Source organism: Trichechus manatus, unplaced genomic scaffold, assembly GCF_000243295.1.
Source record: "Trichechus manatus latirostris isolate Lorelei unplaced genomic scaffold, TriManLat1.0 scaffold00214, whole genome shotgun sequence".
NCBI lineage: Eukaryota > Metazoa > Chordata > Mammalia > Sirenia > Trichechidae > Trichechus > Trichechus manatus.
Window position 1 is genome coordinate 975,525 of NW_004444150.1, and position 15,236 is coordinate 990,760.

General features: G+C 62.6%; 1 protein-coding gene across 2 annotated transcripts in view; it reads right to left on the minus strand.

Moving 5' to 3' along the window:
* KCNT1 (potassium sodium-activated channel subfamily T member 1) overlaps positions 1–15,236 on the minus strand; it is a 97,025-nt gene that overhangs the window by 41,008 nt on the left and 40,781 nt on the right. For both annotated transcript variants that reach the window (XM_004388655.1, XM_004388654.1), the window contains 2 exons: positions 2,276–2,355; positions 1,469–1,568 (listed from right to left, as the gene is read on the minus strand). In XM_004388655.1, the coding sequence (XP_004388712.1) occupies positions 1,469–1,568; positions 2,276–2,355 (180 nt within the window). The remainder of the gene's footprint in view (positions 1–1,468; positions 1,569–2,275; positions 2,356–15,236) is intronic.

Here is a 15,236-nt window from a genome sequence, read left to right on the forward strand (position 1 = left end):
TTACAAAAATTATTAAAGGGAGTTCTTCGATCTGAGAACGAACAACTTCAGCTCACAGGCTGAATCTAGGACGCAGGATCGTACAAGCCAGATACCAATCTAGGAAATGAACTCTCAAGGACTATCCAAAACCAAAAGAAATACAACAGGGAATCAGAGCAGTTAATCTGTAAATGACAACAACATCAGAACAATAAAAGAGGGAATAAATGGTGCAGGTGTAGAACCTTCTAATGGAGAGGAAGGCAAGGCAATACCAAGTAATAATAGACTGCTTCAAACTTAGAAAGATAAGGGGAAATTTCACAGTAACATAAAGAAAGGTAATAAACATACTCATAAAAATAAAGAGGAAAAACATAAAGTCTCAGCAAAAACAAAACCTACAAAAACAAAAGAAATGAAAAAAAATCCACAGACAAAAGTAATTCAGCACAGGAGAGTAAGAAGAACAAAAAATCACAGAAGGCAGAGACAGAAAAAAAAAAAAAAAGACTAGAAAACACGATGGCAGAAGTGAAAAATTCAGATAAAAGCTGGAAAAGAAAGCTAAGGAAATCTCTCAAAAAGAACAAAAGAGGGAAAACAGGAGCGAGAAGATAAAAAAAGTAAAGGATCATTACAGACTCCAACATCCGAATAACAGGAATTCCAGAAAGAGTGCCAAGAAAATGAAGGGGGATGTTCTCGAAAGATATGATTCCAGAAAATTCTGGATGCTGGTTCCCAGGTTGGTGTCCACTGGGGCCAACCTGGAGGTGAAAAGGGAAACATGCCAAAGCTGCCATCACTGGGCACAGAGAGGATTCCACCAGCTCTTGGGGAGAAGAATGTGCTTCACACAAGGATCAAGGAGAAATGTCACATGTTCTCAGCTGCAGCAAGACAGCGGGGCAACACTTCAGAACCTGAGGGAGAATGGTTTTCAGTGGCTGTGGGGTCCAACGGGGACATTTCAGACCCACAAGGTCACAGACAACAGACCCTACACACCTGTTTCTCCAAGTCCCCATACGGTGTGCTCCATAGAAGAGAAGAAGGTGTAAAACAAGGAAAGGATGCCACGGGGCCCAGGAGGGGCAGCAGGGCAAGGTGCAGCCTTGGGCGGGCTCAGTGCCTGCAGTGAAGGCTTTCCTGGGGGGGCAGGGGTGGAGCCCCCTCCTCATCCCATGGCAGCCACCCCCCTCCCTAAGGAGGGCCATTTCCAGGACTGCAAGCAGCTGCAGATGTAGCCACAGGTCCATGGACAAGGGAGGTGAGCTGGAATGTGAGGGCACCGTTGCTGAGCTGAGAAACCCGGGGATGGACAGGTGCGCTGGAATCGTGTCCGGGGAGGAAGCACCCCATGGCCCTGGACCCTGGGGGTGCTCTGTGGTGCAGCTGGGTGCTGGTCACATATGCCCACGTGACCCCATCAGCCCCTCACAGACAAGGGGCCCCACAGTTCCCAGGCCCCACTGTCACCCACCATCCGATGCCCTGGTTGGGGTCGTCCAGCAGGACGCGGACGATGTAGAGCAGACAGGTGAGCAGCTTCAGGGAGAAGTTGAACAGCCGGATCCGCAGGCCTGTGGAGAGGGGAGTCAGCTGGGGCTGGGGGATCAGGGCCGCTGAGGGAGTAGACTGGGGGAGCAGGGCTACCAAGGGAGGGAACTGTGGCCTCTTCCCAACAGTCCCTGAGCTCCTGAGGGCCCGGATGCATGGGGAGAGGGGCAGGTGTGGGGGCTGCGGGGCCTGGTGGCAGGGTGCTGTGCCACCTCTGAGGAGGTGCTGTCCCTGTCCCCATCCACAGATGATGCTCTGAGGTTCAGGGGTGCAGTGGGTGTCCCCTGCTTGCTTGCTCCTTGGGGGCAGGACTTGGGGGCTTGCACCTGCTGGTGGGCTCCAAGCCCACAAACACAACCTCCACGCCCTCGTCCTACATCCTAGGGGCCGTCCAAAGTGGCCAAGGCTCAAAGCTGGAAAAGTGTTTGCTGGGGGCCTGAGGGTGGAGGACAGGGCAGGGAGGGTATCCAAGCCCAGGTGTCCAGCAGTGGTGGGGCAACAGCACCACAGGTTCCTGTCTCATATCCCACTGGGTTCAAGGGGGTGAAGCCATGAGGGGTGACACTTCTTCCACCCCTGCACCCCACCACCCTGACAGACCCCCCACCCCGCTCTGCCCAGGACCCCCATCCTCCGCCCTGCCCTGCCTCTGTCTGCATGCCCAGATGTCATCGGCGGCATGCTCTTCCCCCTGCCGCCCCCACTACCCCACCTTTGCCCCCCGACTCACTGGATCTTTGGTTTTTGATGAAGAACAGCTTGAGCCGCTCCTTGAAGGTGTTCTCGTTGACATAGAACTCCACCTGGACCCTGGGAAGTAGGAGAGGGGACATGGGGGGTTCTGGGGACAGTGAGGGGCTTGGGGGGCTCTGGGGACAGTGAGGGGCTTGGGGGGCTCTGGGGACAGTGAGGGGTGAGAGCGGGACGGCTCCCTCCCAAACCTCAGAGCCTGGGAAGACAGAGAAACCGACTATGCAACCATCTCCAGAGGCGGCTCCAGACACAGGCGCGGGGGCCCAGCACCCACACGTGCCAGCAGACAGAGCCAACTGGCTGGTCAGGGCTGGGGGGTGACAAGGGGGCCTGGCCTGGGGGCCTCCCCCAACCCTGTGTTGTGGGCTGGCCATCGAGTCTCAGTGGACAAGCTGTGGATCTCAGCCTAGAGCCTCCAGGCCACTCAGACGGAGACGGGGCTGCCAGCCTGCTGCACGCACCCCCGCTGGGCCCTGGCCCCCAGCCCCATAGCCGGGTCTGGAAGGCAGCAGGACCGGCAGCTGCCCAGATGCACGTGCCCGTGTGGCCCTCTGCGTGGAGCTTCGGCCATCGCGGGGCTCAAACCCACCTTGCTACCTGCACAAAAAGTCAGCCACTCTCTCTGGTGGCCCCTGGTCTCTGTGCCCTGAGGCCACCACTTCACTGGCTGAGGGGTGTCAGGCGGAGGCTAGCAGGTAGCGGTCACTCTTCGCCCCCCTTCCAGCCAAGGCCCCGCTGCCAGCCACTCCCTCCCTCGGCTCCTCTGCAGCCCGAGGTCTGTCCCAGACACCCAGAGCCCCGCATGCCTCTGTCCACGCGAGCTTGGCCTGGCCCCTTCTCCTCGTGGGGGCCCAGTGGCTCCTGAGATCAGACCACCCTGGACTGAGCAGGAATTGCTGGAAGCTCCAGATAGGGCAGGCGGAGTGGCAGAGCGTGTGACAGCCCCCACTGCTGACCGTCGTCCCAACAACCCTGGGAAGGGCCATCTGGTTTTGAGGCCTGGGGCGGGCAGGCCACTGCCCCCAGCACCCCCCCTCGGACGTGGTGCCAGGAGTGTCGAGCAGGTGCAGGCTGCAGGTGCCACGCTGACACCGCCCAGGACAGAAGGGATGTCTCAGGAGCCAAGCGCGGAAGCAGGGGCAGCACACACCCGCTAGGCCAGCCGGGCCCCGGGGTGGGGGAAGGCCTCCCGCGGCCTCCCAGGCTGCCTGCCGCATCTGGTTTGCGCGTGATGCCCACGACTCCCACCTCCCCCCACGCCCAGGCTGCGTCTGCCCCTAATCAAGAGGTCTTAGGGACCCCCCAGGCCGTCCCCAAGGGACCTCCCCCAACCAGACAGGGCGCTAGCAAGCCAGGGAACTCGGGGCACATGCGGCAGGAGCCTTGGCCAGAGAAGCTGGCTCTCGAGGTGGGTGCCCTGGGCCTCGCCCCCCACCAGGGACAGTGAAGGGCCTGGACAGGCCACCAGGGGGTTGGGTAGCATGGTGTAGTGGGTCACACCCCATGAGGGGGAAACACAAAGCTCCTGAGGCAGTCATCCTACCTGAAGGATGCTGGAGGGCTGCCTGGAGGAGGCAGCACTAGGGGGATGGGAACATGGCAAGATGGGTGCCCCAGGTAGAGCTGAGCTCATGCCTTCCTCTCCCTCATTGGAGAGGGCTCTGGGCAGTGACTGTCCTGCCCTGGAAGGCATCAGCACCCCATCTGCAAAGGCTGACACTGCTCTCCCTGTGAAAGGTGAGGGCGCTGCCTGGCCGGGACCCCACTGCCTCAGCATCCTCTCCAAAAAGTGTGGGCAATACTCCTGACTCCAAAGAGCATTCAGTGCAAAGTGATGCTGGGACGATTCATTAGCTGTGACACCTTGGTTCGGGCACGACCCGGCCTCAGGGCCAGGGGGAGGAGCCTCAGGCTGAGCCCCAGCGCCTGCCCTGTCGCGCCCCTGGGGTCACAGGGCTCAAGGCCCAGAAGAGACGGGGATGGGCCTTCTCATGCTAAAGATGCAGCTTAGGCTAGGTCCTGGAGAAGGGCAGTTACTGTGCCAGGCGCTGAACCCCTGGGGCTGGCTCCCTCTGGCCCTGCCCCGAGGGCCCTGAGCAGGTGTCAGCCCAGAGCCAGGCCTCTGTAGCGGCCTAGCCCAGTGGGGTGCATCCCTGAGCCTGTGGTCAGAGTGTACCCCAGCACAGGCTCCTCTGCCCTCGCTCCGGGCCTTATCCTCATCCCTGCAATGGATCGCGGCCCCCCAGGACCAGCTCCTGTTCTTCCCCCGCGCTCTGCCCAGCTCAGCGCCGAGCTGAGCTCGGATGTGCAGCCCTGCAAACGCCAGGCGCGATGGGCCCTGTGCTCCCTGCATCCACCGCCGTGGGCTGGGGTGAGCTTCACCTGCTGTGAGCTCTCTGCAGCAGCTCCTCAGCCCTGTACACCCTGGGGGTAGGCACCCCCACTGCAGACACTTAAATGTGTCGTGCTCTGTGGTGGGCTGGGCGACTGAGGGGCCACCAGGCCCAGCCCCACCGACCGCGGCAGACACACGGTGACTCCCTTGGCGCCCTCAGTGCAAGGGTCCCGGCCTCCGCCCGGAGTCCACAAACAAACCCAGAGTCACCTCTCCGGCGGCCCGCTGGCAGCCCTGTGGCTGGGGGCAGTGACCCCACCAGAAAGGGCGCTCTCCACACCAAACAGGGAAATCACCGTGACGGGAGAGGCCTCTGCTGCTGACCCGCCCGGGGGGCTGGAGGCCAGCCTTGCGGAGTAATCAATGGCACTGACAGCACCTTTAATTTTTAATGAGCTGTGGCTGCCCAGGCGGGCACCACCACAAAAAGTAGATTAAAAAGTATCTGTTTTAGCCAGAAGCATGTTTAATGGGGTGGATGGAGGGCGAAATTCAGTCCAAAAGGGCACTGGAGCGGGTGCCTGGGGGGCTCAGGCCGGGGCTTGCCTGCTGACGTTGCTCCCGGCAGACCCCGCCCGCTGCGGACCAGGGGGCAGAGCCTCTGGGAGCCGCCCCAGGCCCCCTGCAGCCCCCGCCGGGAGGGCAGCCCGGGCTCAGCAAACGTGGGTTGGGGCAGGCTGAAGGGCGCACTTAGCTCAACAAGCCTTTGCTTAGGGCGAGGGGAGGCTCCCGGGTCACAGGACGGTCCGGGCCTGGCAATCAGGGACTGGGCTGAGGTCCAATGCCACCTGGAAGCCCGACAGTGGGCCCCGCCCACCGCATCTCCGTGTCCTCATCCGAGGGACAGGGACAGAACAGGAACGGACCCCCAGAGAAGCAGGAGGGTTAGGTCTGCGCCCCATGCCAGAGCTCGGAGCCGTGCAGACGCTAGCATCGGCCCTCAGAGTGAGGCCTGATGGTCATCCATGTGCGTGCTCCGCCGTGTGCTGAGAAGACCGCGCACTGACGCCCACACGGGCAGCAGGCAGAAGTTCCTGATGGTCGGTCCCGGCTGACCAGGACCACAGTGAGCCATTCTCAGGAGCCAGAGCTGGGGAGGGCTGGGTGGGGAGACCGTGCACGCAGGGAGCGGCCCTGGAGCTGGCTGCAGCCATGGGCTCTTGCACCTAAAGCGAGGCTGCCCTGCCGGAGGGGGACACACGGCAGAGGCCACACTGCAGAGTGGGGGCCTGCTCCTGTATCCACTGACATCCACTCACTCAGGCATCTGACAGCGTTCTGGCTGCTGCAGTCACCCCGACTCATGGTGACCCATGCACAACAGAACGAGACACTGTCCAGTCCTGCGCCATCCCCATGATCGTTACAGATTGGATCGCGGTGATCCACAGGGTTTTCACTGACTGATTTTCAGAAGTTGATTGCCAGGCCTTTCTTCCTAGTCTTAGTCTGGATGCTCTGCTGAAACCTGTTCAGCATCATAGTAACACACAAGACTGCTGACAGGCGGGTGGTGGCTGCACATTAGGTGCACTGGATGGGAATCGAACCCGGGGCTCCTGCCTGGAAGGTGAGAATTCTACCCCTGAGCCACCACTGCCCCCGGCCGACAGGCAGGGACTAGGCATGGAGGGGGCTGGCACTCGGGCACGTTCTGCCTGGTAACAACGGTGGCACTTGTTATAGCAAGGCCAGGACCTCACAGTTTGCACGGCGCTCCCACATCCTCCCTCCTGACACTCACCCCGTGAGGCAGGCAGGGAGCAAGGTCCCACTGTCATGAGAACTGGGCACCAGAGGCCAGCCAGCACCAGACAGCGGCTTGGCCCGATCCGACAGCCTATTTTCAAGCTGGGCCCAGAGCGCGGCCCGCTGCCAGCCTGCGCCCAAGCCTTGTCCGCACCTAGATGGGCCAAGAGACACCCTCGGGCCGACAAAGCTAGCCGCCCGGCAGTGAGCTGACCAGGCCAGGTAGCTGCAGCCCCCATCAGTCTGGGAAAGCGGCCTCCCAGGCTTTCCTGGCAGTGGTCTCGGCACAGACGGCCATGCCAAGAATCGCCAGTCACGGTGCCAGGCCTGCAGGCGCCTAGTCCTCAGGGTGCGGGCCAGTGGGCACATAGCCACAGGCAGGCACGCAGTGCAGACCTACTCGCCGGCCCACAGAAGCCACACTCACATGGGGTAGGTGTCCCAGAGCTGCCTCCCCTCATCCGTGGCTCCACGCAGGCCCACAGCGCCGGGCAGGGCCAGGCCAGTCACCAGCCGGAGGTGGCTATTCTGAGCTGGGCCGAGCATGTGACCGGCCCAGGGGCCCGGAGAAGGGTGTGGCCCGGGGCTCTCTGAGCTGCTCCGTGGAGGACTTCAGATGACTAGAGAGGCCCTGCGGGCGGTGGGCGTGGGCAGCAGCCTTTCATCTCTCCTCTGCCTACCAGCTCCAGGCTGGGGAGACCGAGGCCCAGAGTGGGTGTGGAAGCCCAGCCCGGGGCTCCCACCACACCCCCGGGGTAGTGGCAGGCTCGAGGCATGGCCGCAGGGAGGCCACATCCCAACGGTCAGCAGTACCGCATCGGTGACATTAATGAATGAAACGTAACAATCCTCGCGCCCCACTGGTGGCCCCTGTGAAGCACTCACTGTGACAGGGAGGAGTCCAGGCTGAAGTCTTCCACGCGAAGCCTGGGGACAGAGCAGACACATCAACGTGGAAGGCAGCAGACGGACAGAGGGACAGCGGGTGCTGGGCGGGCGATGGAGGGCCCAAGCTCCCCGGAACAGGCCGGGCACAGACGTGCAAAGAGGCTCCAGGCAGAATAGGAGGGAAGTGGTGTGCACCCACGCATACCCCAGCCTGGGGAGGCTGCCCAGCAGGCGGGTTGGGGTGCCATGCCCGAGAAAGCAGCAGATCCACACGGGGTGTGGCACATGCACCCACCTGCACCCCTGTCCTGCTGCAGGAGGTGATGGCAGAGACGACGGGACCCCCACCCTCAGCCAAACACGTGAACACAGCCCATCTGGTGGACATCCGTGGCCCGGCACGGTCTTGGAAGTCCTCACAGCATTCAGGGGAGCACTGTCAGCCCCTTCACACTGAGGCGGCTGAGGGAGCACGAGGGCCAGGCCTGCTGGCTCACAGTCATGCAGCCGGACGCAGCCGGACATGGCTAGTCAGGGAGACCCTCGGGCCTGCCGACCCTCTCCGCTCCCCTGCCCCACCCATTGCACGCAAAGACGGGGGCATGGGGCCCACCGACCTGCCCCTCAGCTTCCCAGTGACAGGGCAGGTGGGGCTGGGGGCTGATGATTTCGGGGGACACAGGTGCACACACCTCCACTGGGTGCAGCCACACCCAGCAGCCCTGCAGGCGGCCCGGAGATGCCCAGCCTCAGGCCTTCTCAGACTGGCCGGCAGGCAGTAGGACATCAGGCGGGGTCAGCCAGGACAGGGTGTCAGGGGCCAGGGCAGGGAGGGGGCAGGGCCGTCAGGGGCTGGGGCACGGTGGAGGCTCTGAGGGGTCGGGGGGGAGGTCTGTGTCATCACTGGGTACATGGCTCTCCTGGACCAGCACCTCCACAGAGGGCTTCGGATGGCTTTTAACCTTTAACCCTCCTTATGGATCCATTTGTGTCCCCCAAAATATGTGTTGTAAATCCCAACTTCTATGGCTGTGGTTATAATCCCACTTGGGAATGGATTGTCTTTGTTATGTTAATGGGGCAGGAATACTGTAGGGTGTGTCTTGAGTCAATGTCTTTTGAAATATAAAACAGACTAAGCAGGAGCCCTAGTGGCGCAGTGGTTAAGAGCTCGACTGCTAACCAAAAGGTCAGCAGTTCAAATCCACCAACCGCTCCTTGGAAACTCTATGGGGCAGTTCTACCCTGTCCTATAGGGTTGCCACGAGTTGGAATCGACTGGACGGCAACAGGTAACAGGTAAGCAAGCAAACGAGCAAGCAGAAATGGGGTAAGACACACGGAGATCTCCAAGCAAGCAGAAGCTGAAGAGACAAGGACTTCCTCTAGAGCTGACAGACAGAAAGCCTTCCCCTAGAGCCGGGGTTCTGAATTTGGACTTCTAGCCTCCTGAACTGTGAGAAATAAATCTCTATTAAAGGTACCCACTGCTGGTATTCCTGTTACAGCAGCACTAGGACTAAGCCAACCATCAAAGCTACCATTTACCAGAAGAGGAGACAGGCTCAGAGAGGCCCACTGCTCTCCCAAGACCACACAGCAGAAAGGAGGGGGCTAGGCACATGCCTGCCTGCCTTTGCAGGGCCCTGTGGGGTTGGCAGGGTCCTCTCAGTGTGCCCCCAGTCCAGGCCCAGCTCGTGGGCCTGGTGGGCAAGGCGGGGGTGCTAGGAATATACCCTGGGAGGGCTCAGGCTCCCGGTGGGGTGATGGCTGCTGGGCCAGGTTCCCTCCTGCGCTGCCCTGAGCTCTGAGCCGAGACAACAGCTGCATCAGGGGTGGCAGGAACCTGGCAGGACCACAGCCAGTCCCGGGGGACCAGGCCCACGTGCTCCCCAACCTGCAGGGCCCGGATCCTGTGGGAGCACAGCCTGCAGCTCTGTCTCTGGCCCCCTCCCTGGACATGGTCTAGTCACCTCCCATGTGGATGGAGAGGGGGACCCCTGCCCTCCTGGCGCTCTCCCCCGCCACAAGCCTGATTAAGTGTCCCTATAAGCTGCCCATGGGCGGCCTGTGTCCTGGGCTAGGCCTCTGCCCCGGAGTCTGGTGTCCACCCCCTTGGTGGCTTTAGTGTGCCGGGACTGCACCACACACCCGGGCACAGGACAGCCTGTGCTGTGGGGGCGGTGACTGCCAGGCAGACAGGGAAAGTGCTGGGAGCGCCCTGGGCCAGTGGGCGTCAGCCTTTGCCGGCCCTGCAGACCCTGGAGGACTGGAGCCGTGAGAGGAAGCCCCCGGGACAGGCCCTGCAGGCGAGCCGGCCTGTCTGGCGCATCTGGGCCCAAACCCAGCAGAGCTGCATGTGGGAGCCGTGACTGAAGGGTGGGGAGGAGGTGGGCGTGAGCTGGGAGTAGGTGCGGTGCTGCGTGGGGCTGGGAAGGGGAGCAGAGTGAGGTAGAAGTGAGGGATGCGTGGCTTTGGCAGTACTAGGGATGCAGGTGGGGCTGGAGGGGGCAGGAAGGCCTGGGCCTGCAGGGGAAGGGGGGGGTCATGTCCTGGATCCAGGACAACTGGGGAGCAGGCCCAGGCAGGGGAGGCGGCTCTGTCTCCAAAGGTGAACTCTCACGGGCCTGGAGCCACCACAGACAGTGACATTTAAATCCCCAGGGAGCAGGGCCATGCCGGACCCCAGGGTCTGCACTATGGGGGTGCATGTGCTGTGAGTACAGGTGGTGGCTGTAGGGAGGGTGAAGGAGTTGGAGGGCAGGGATAGGGGAGTGTGTCCCCAGTGGGCAGGGACGAGCCCCCAGATTGGGCCTCTGTGGTTCTGAGGAGCAGAACGCGGTGTCCAGGTGACAGGAGGTGGGGGTGGGGGGCGTGGAGAGGGAAGGTTGTGGACAGACGGGAGGGGGGCTCTTTAGGATGGAGGCACTGGGGCAGCCTCGCACTGGTGGGAGGGTGTGGAGCGGAAGACCCGACGTCCTTGAGAAGGGGTGCCGTGGGGAGGGCCAGCTGGGGCAGAGGGGTGAACAGAGGGCACTTTGCGGCCTGCCCGTGTCATGGACTGAGGCCTGGAGTATGAGCCTGTCCTCAGCGGACAGAGACGCTGCTTCAGAGCCAGGCTCACCAGGACAGCCGGGAGTTACCGCCCTGCAGGGGACCCTCTGCCCAGAGCGGCCACCTCGGGTGCCTGTGGATTCCAGACTCCGGCCCCAACATCACCCTGCCCTGCCCGTGCACTTGGCAGCTCCCCAGGCCCCGCCCCCTGCCCCACCATGGCCCCGCCCCTGCTGCCCCAGGCCCCGCCCTCCACGTGTGCAGAGTCCAGAGTGGACAGAGGGTCCTGGGCCACCAAGTGACCACCAATCTGGAATGGCAGCACCCAGGCCCAGCACCTCCTAGTCCTCTCTCTAACCACCACCCATATCGCAGCTGACCCCTCCCCGGAATCCCAGAGCAGGCACAGGGAAGGAAGGCGCAGACCCAGAATCCGCCCCAGGAGCCCAGGCTGGGCTGGGGGGACCGACGCTGGATGGAGCAGCCACGAGATGAGGGTGCGGCGGGTCAGGCGGTGGCTGGGGGGCCCCACTCTGGAGGCTGCACCAGGAGCTGGCACCTCTCTCCCTCCTGCAGCTCAGGCCCTTGGGGGACAGTGGGGGCCCCCCTCAGCTTTGCTGCCTTCTCAGCAATGGTGAGGCCTGGCTCTGGGCCACTTCAGGGAGAGTGAACCCTGGCTGGCCCGGGGGCAGCCCAGGCGTGCAGGGTGGGCAGCTTCGGGGGCTGTGGCTGGTTGGTCATTTTGACATAGGGCACCCACCTCCCTGCCCTGGGCTCTCCTGGAATTTCTGTCAGACCCGTGTTCCTAAAAAGCAACCACCCTAGGTCCTCCCCTGCTCAGGAACCTGCGCTGGCTCCCGGCTGCTCATCTCCCCAGACCCAACCCCGTAGCCAGAACCTCTCCGGGAGAGGAGCACGCGGTGGGGGTTGGGGGTGGGGCTGCCTCAGTTTCTGAAATGAGGCAGATAACAACCCTGCACTTCAGGGGCTGCGGGGGGCTAAGCGAGGTGCCCTGGCACAGGGTGCAGGGGTGGGAGTGGGAGGGCTTCCTGGAGGAAGCAGTCCTGTGCCCTGGCTCCTGTGCCACACCGCAGGCCTTGATGCAGCCTGGGCAGGACCTGCCATCCCGCAGCACCTGCAGGAAGGGGGCAGAGCAGGGAGCCAGTCCCAGTGCTGTCACCGGAGCCTCGGGATCACCGCCCCCTAAGGTCTCCAGGAAAAGGCTGGAGAGAGAGGAATCCGCTCCCCAGGAGCCGTGCTGGCCCGCTGGCCTGCATTACCTGTGCGCAGCCTGGACAAAGCACTTAACCTCTAAGCCTCGGCAGTCTCGTCAGGCAAATGGGAATAAGCGCTGGGAAGCAGCCACCTCCCCTGGTGTTGAGAGGAGCATGGCCAGAGGGTGGGGAGGGCCAGACAGCAGATGGGAGGGGCAGGCGAGAGGCTCCATGGGCACCCTTGGTGCTGCCATCTGTCAGCTGAAGTCTCCTCCAGGTTCTCCAGCCCGGACAGGGCGTGCACTCATGCACACTCACACTCACAGACATCCCTCACATACACACTCACAGACACTCATGCACACTTACACACACCCCTCACATACACACTCCCACTCATGCACACTTACACACACACTCACGTACACCCACTCACTCATGCACACTCACGCTCATTCACACATCCAGACATCCTTCACATACATACTCACAGACTCATGCACACTCACAGTTACACACATTCACACACACACACACACACACACACACACACACACACACACACACCCCAGCTCTCACCCCCGCTGCTCCCTTGGCCTGGAAGGCCCTTGCCTGGTCTCCCTGCGCCCAGGACTCCCTGCTCACACGCGCAGCCCAGCCCGCCTCTCCCCAAGGCCCGGCTTCCGGCACACGACTCGGCCGGCACTGGGGGCAGATCTGATTCATCCTCCTTTCCCCCGCAGCACCAGAAGCTGCTCCTGGCAGGCGCGCACGGAAGGTGCTGGCTCAGTGTTCACTGCTGCTCTCAGGAGGCCGAGGGCCAGGAGAGCCGGGGAGGGGCCGGCGCTGCCCCACCTTCAGCCCAGGGCTGGCCACCCTGCTGCAGTGCAGGGCCACCACCCACACCAAGTGCCGCCCTGGGGGCCCCTGCGCCCTGTCTGCCCCCTGAACCAGGCGCTGCCCTGGGGCCCCCAGTCAGACTCGGCGGGGACACAGGGAACCTCAGGGAGCCGGCTCCTGCCTGCCACAGCCCACACACCTAGCCCCAATCTGCTGTGCAGCCTCAGCGAGTTCCCCGACCTCTCTGGGCCTCACATTGCCCCCCGTTTAAGTGGGACCCGGACGCTTGCTTCACCAGCCCACCTGGCACAGCGCCCTGTCGCCACCTCCTCTTCCTCCCTGTCTTACCTGCAGGCCCGCTACGACTCTCGATTTTGGGGTGGGGGTGCCACAGGCTCCCCCAAGCTGGCAGGAGAGAGCGGGAGGCCGGGCAGCTTGGGTAGGGGTTCCGGGGGAGACCCCCCCCTCCTTTACCCCCACTGGCTGCAGGCGGCGGCAGGTGCGGCAGCACAGGCGTGCAGGATGCAAAGCGGCGCGAAAGCTCTTTCCCGGCCTGGCGCTCTGAACGCCCCTGCCCCTGCCCGGACGAGGGTGCCGCTCCAAGGCCCGCGCCCGCCGCCGCGCCCCTACCTCTGGCCCACGTCGCTGCCCACGGAGCCCCCGCTGCGCGCCGGCAACAGCGGGCTCAGCCCGTGCGGCTCCTCGGGGACCGAGGCGCCGGCCGGGGCGCCCCCGGGGCCCGCCTTGCCCTCGGACGGAGAGCGTGGCAGCTTGGCCCGCGCCATTCTGCCGGAGGGAGCGCTCGGCAACTGGCTGCGGAAGGGGCGCGGGGGCGGCGCCGGGCGCAACCATGGCGGCCAGTACCATCTCCAGCCCGCGCCCCCCGCGCCGCGCCGCAGTGGAACGGCCGGGGCGGGGGGAGTGGAGGGCTGCGGGGCTCACTGTGCCGGCCACCGCGGGCCAGGACACGCAGCCTCCGGCCCACAGGCGGCCCCTACGGTTCTAGCGGCCGCCTTCCTACCAGAAGTTATAGTAATAACAACAACGAGCGAGACAGGCGCAGTAACCTCCCCACAGCCGCACTAGTGACAGCTGGTACTGCTGGCCGCTCACCTGTGCCAGGTAGGGGCTGCTGGGGCGGGGTGGGGGGCATCCACGCTCGGCCACGTGCCCAGGTCTCAGCTCTCCTGCGTGCCCTGGGGACCCGGGTCAGGTGCTCAGGACGGCCTGTCCAGAGCCGAGCCCCTCCTCCCAGCCCAGCCACCTGGCCAGCTGGGAGACTGCTGCGGCTGTCCTCCCTCCTGCAGGCACTCATGGTCGCCCCCCCTCCCATTTCCTGCCCTGGGTCTAGACCTCCATCAAAACTCTCAGGGCACGATTTGAGGGGCACTTGTTTATTGGGGCCACGGACTCCGCCGAGGGTGAAGCAGCCATTGTGCAGGGAGTGCGGTCTGCGGGGACGCCCTGCGGAGGGCGAGGCCCATCGCCTCATTTAATACTGGGCAGGCAGCAGCCAGTGCGTCCAGCCTGCAGACGGGTTTCCCCAGTGAGGCGCAGAGGAAGGAAGCGGCTTCCCCACGAGTCTGAGACAGGAAGGGGTAGAGCAAAGATTAGAACCCAGGGTGTCAGACTTGGTTCTGGGCCCCTGACCGCCACAGGACGGCTTCTCTACCCTCCCTTCACAGACGGGCTCACGCCTCGGGGAGGGGTACCTCAACCAGGGTCATGCGGTGGCAGGGGGCTATGCATCTTGCTGCCCTGACGCCCGGCTCTGTCCAGGAGGCTCCAAGATTCATACTGTCCTGTCCTAAGCAGCTGCCGAGGCCACCAGGGTCCTCCTGTCCTTGGCTGAGCCATCTCTGCCCTCACTGTCCTAGGGTACCTCTGCAAAATAGGGCAAGAGCTCCAGGCCTCGCCACACGGGGAGAGCAAACATCCACAACAAGGCTTCTGCCGCGGGCCTCTGCGCGTGTGAGCCTTCTAATCCTTAGCCCTCACCCAAGGGGCTGGGTAGCCTGGGCCTCTTAGGGGAAGCTGAGGCACACGTACCCTGGGTGCCATGTGCTCAGAAAATGACCAGCCTGCTGGTGCTCCCAATACCTGCCCAAGCTCCTTCCAGATTTCTCGAGTAGAAACCTCCCGGCAAAGCACTCCAGTCTGAGCAAACTGGAAACGCGTACCTGCTTTGCCTCCACCTCATTCCTCCTATCTGCCCCCTCCACCCGTCTGTCCGTGTCGTGCTGTGGTGGCTTGTGTGTTGCTGTGATGCTGGAAGCCATGCCACTGATATTTCAAATACCAGTAGGGTCATCCATGGTGGACAGGTTTCAGCAGAGCTTCCAGATGAAGACAGACTAGGAAGAAAGGCCTGGTGATCTACTTCCAAAAATTAGCCAATGACAACACTATGGAAAAACCCTATGGAACATTGTCCAGTATTGCACTGATGGGCCCCCTAGGTTGGAAAGCACTGCAAATACACCGTGGCCGAAACTATGGACGAGAGCACATCAACAATCGTGAAGATGCTGCAGGTTGGGCAACATTTAGTTGTGTTGTACGTGGGGTCGCCACGAGTCAGAGCCGACTAGAAGCCAGCTAACCACAACGTCCGCCCTAGAGAAATGACGTGTTTGTAGAAGCAAAGCACAAGCAGCCCCTGCCTGCCCGAGGGAGGGGGCGCACAGAAGTCCTTCTGCCCTTACCCCCTCCTGAGGGTGGCGCCAAGCAGCTGCGGAGAATGAGGCTGGGCTCTGGCCCAGAAATCTCTCTGAAACAGAGTGTTGTATGAAGCACAC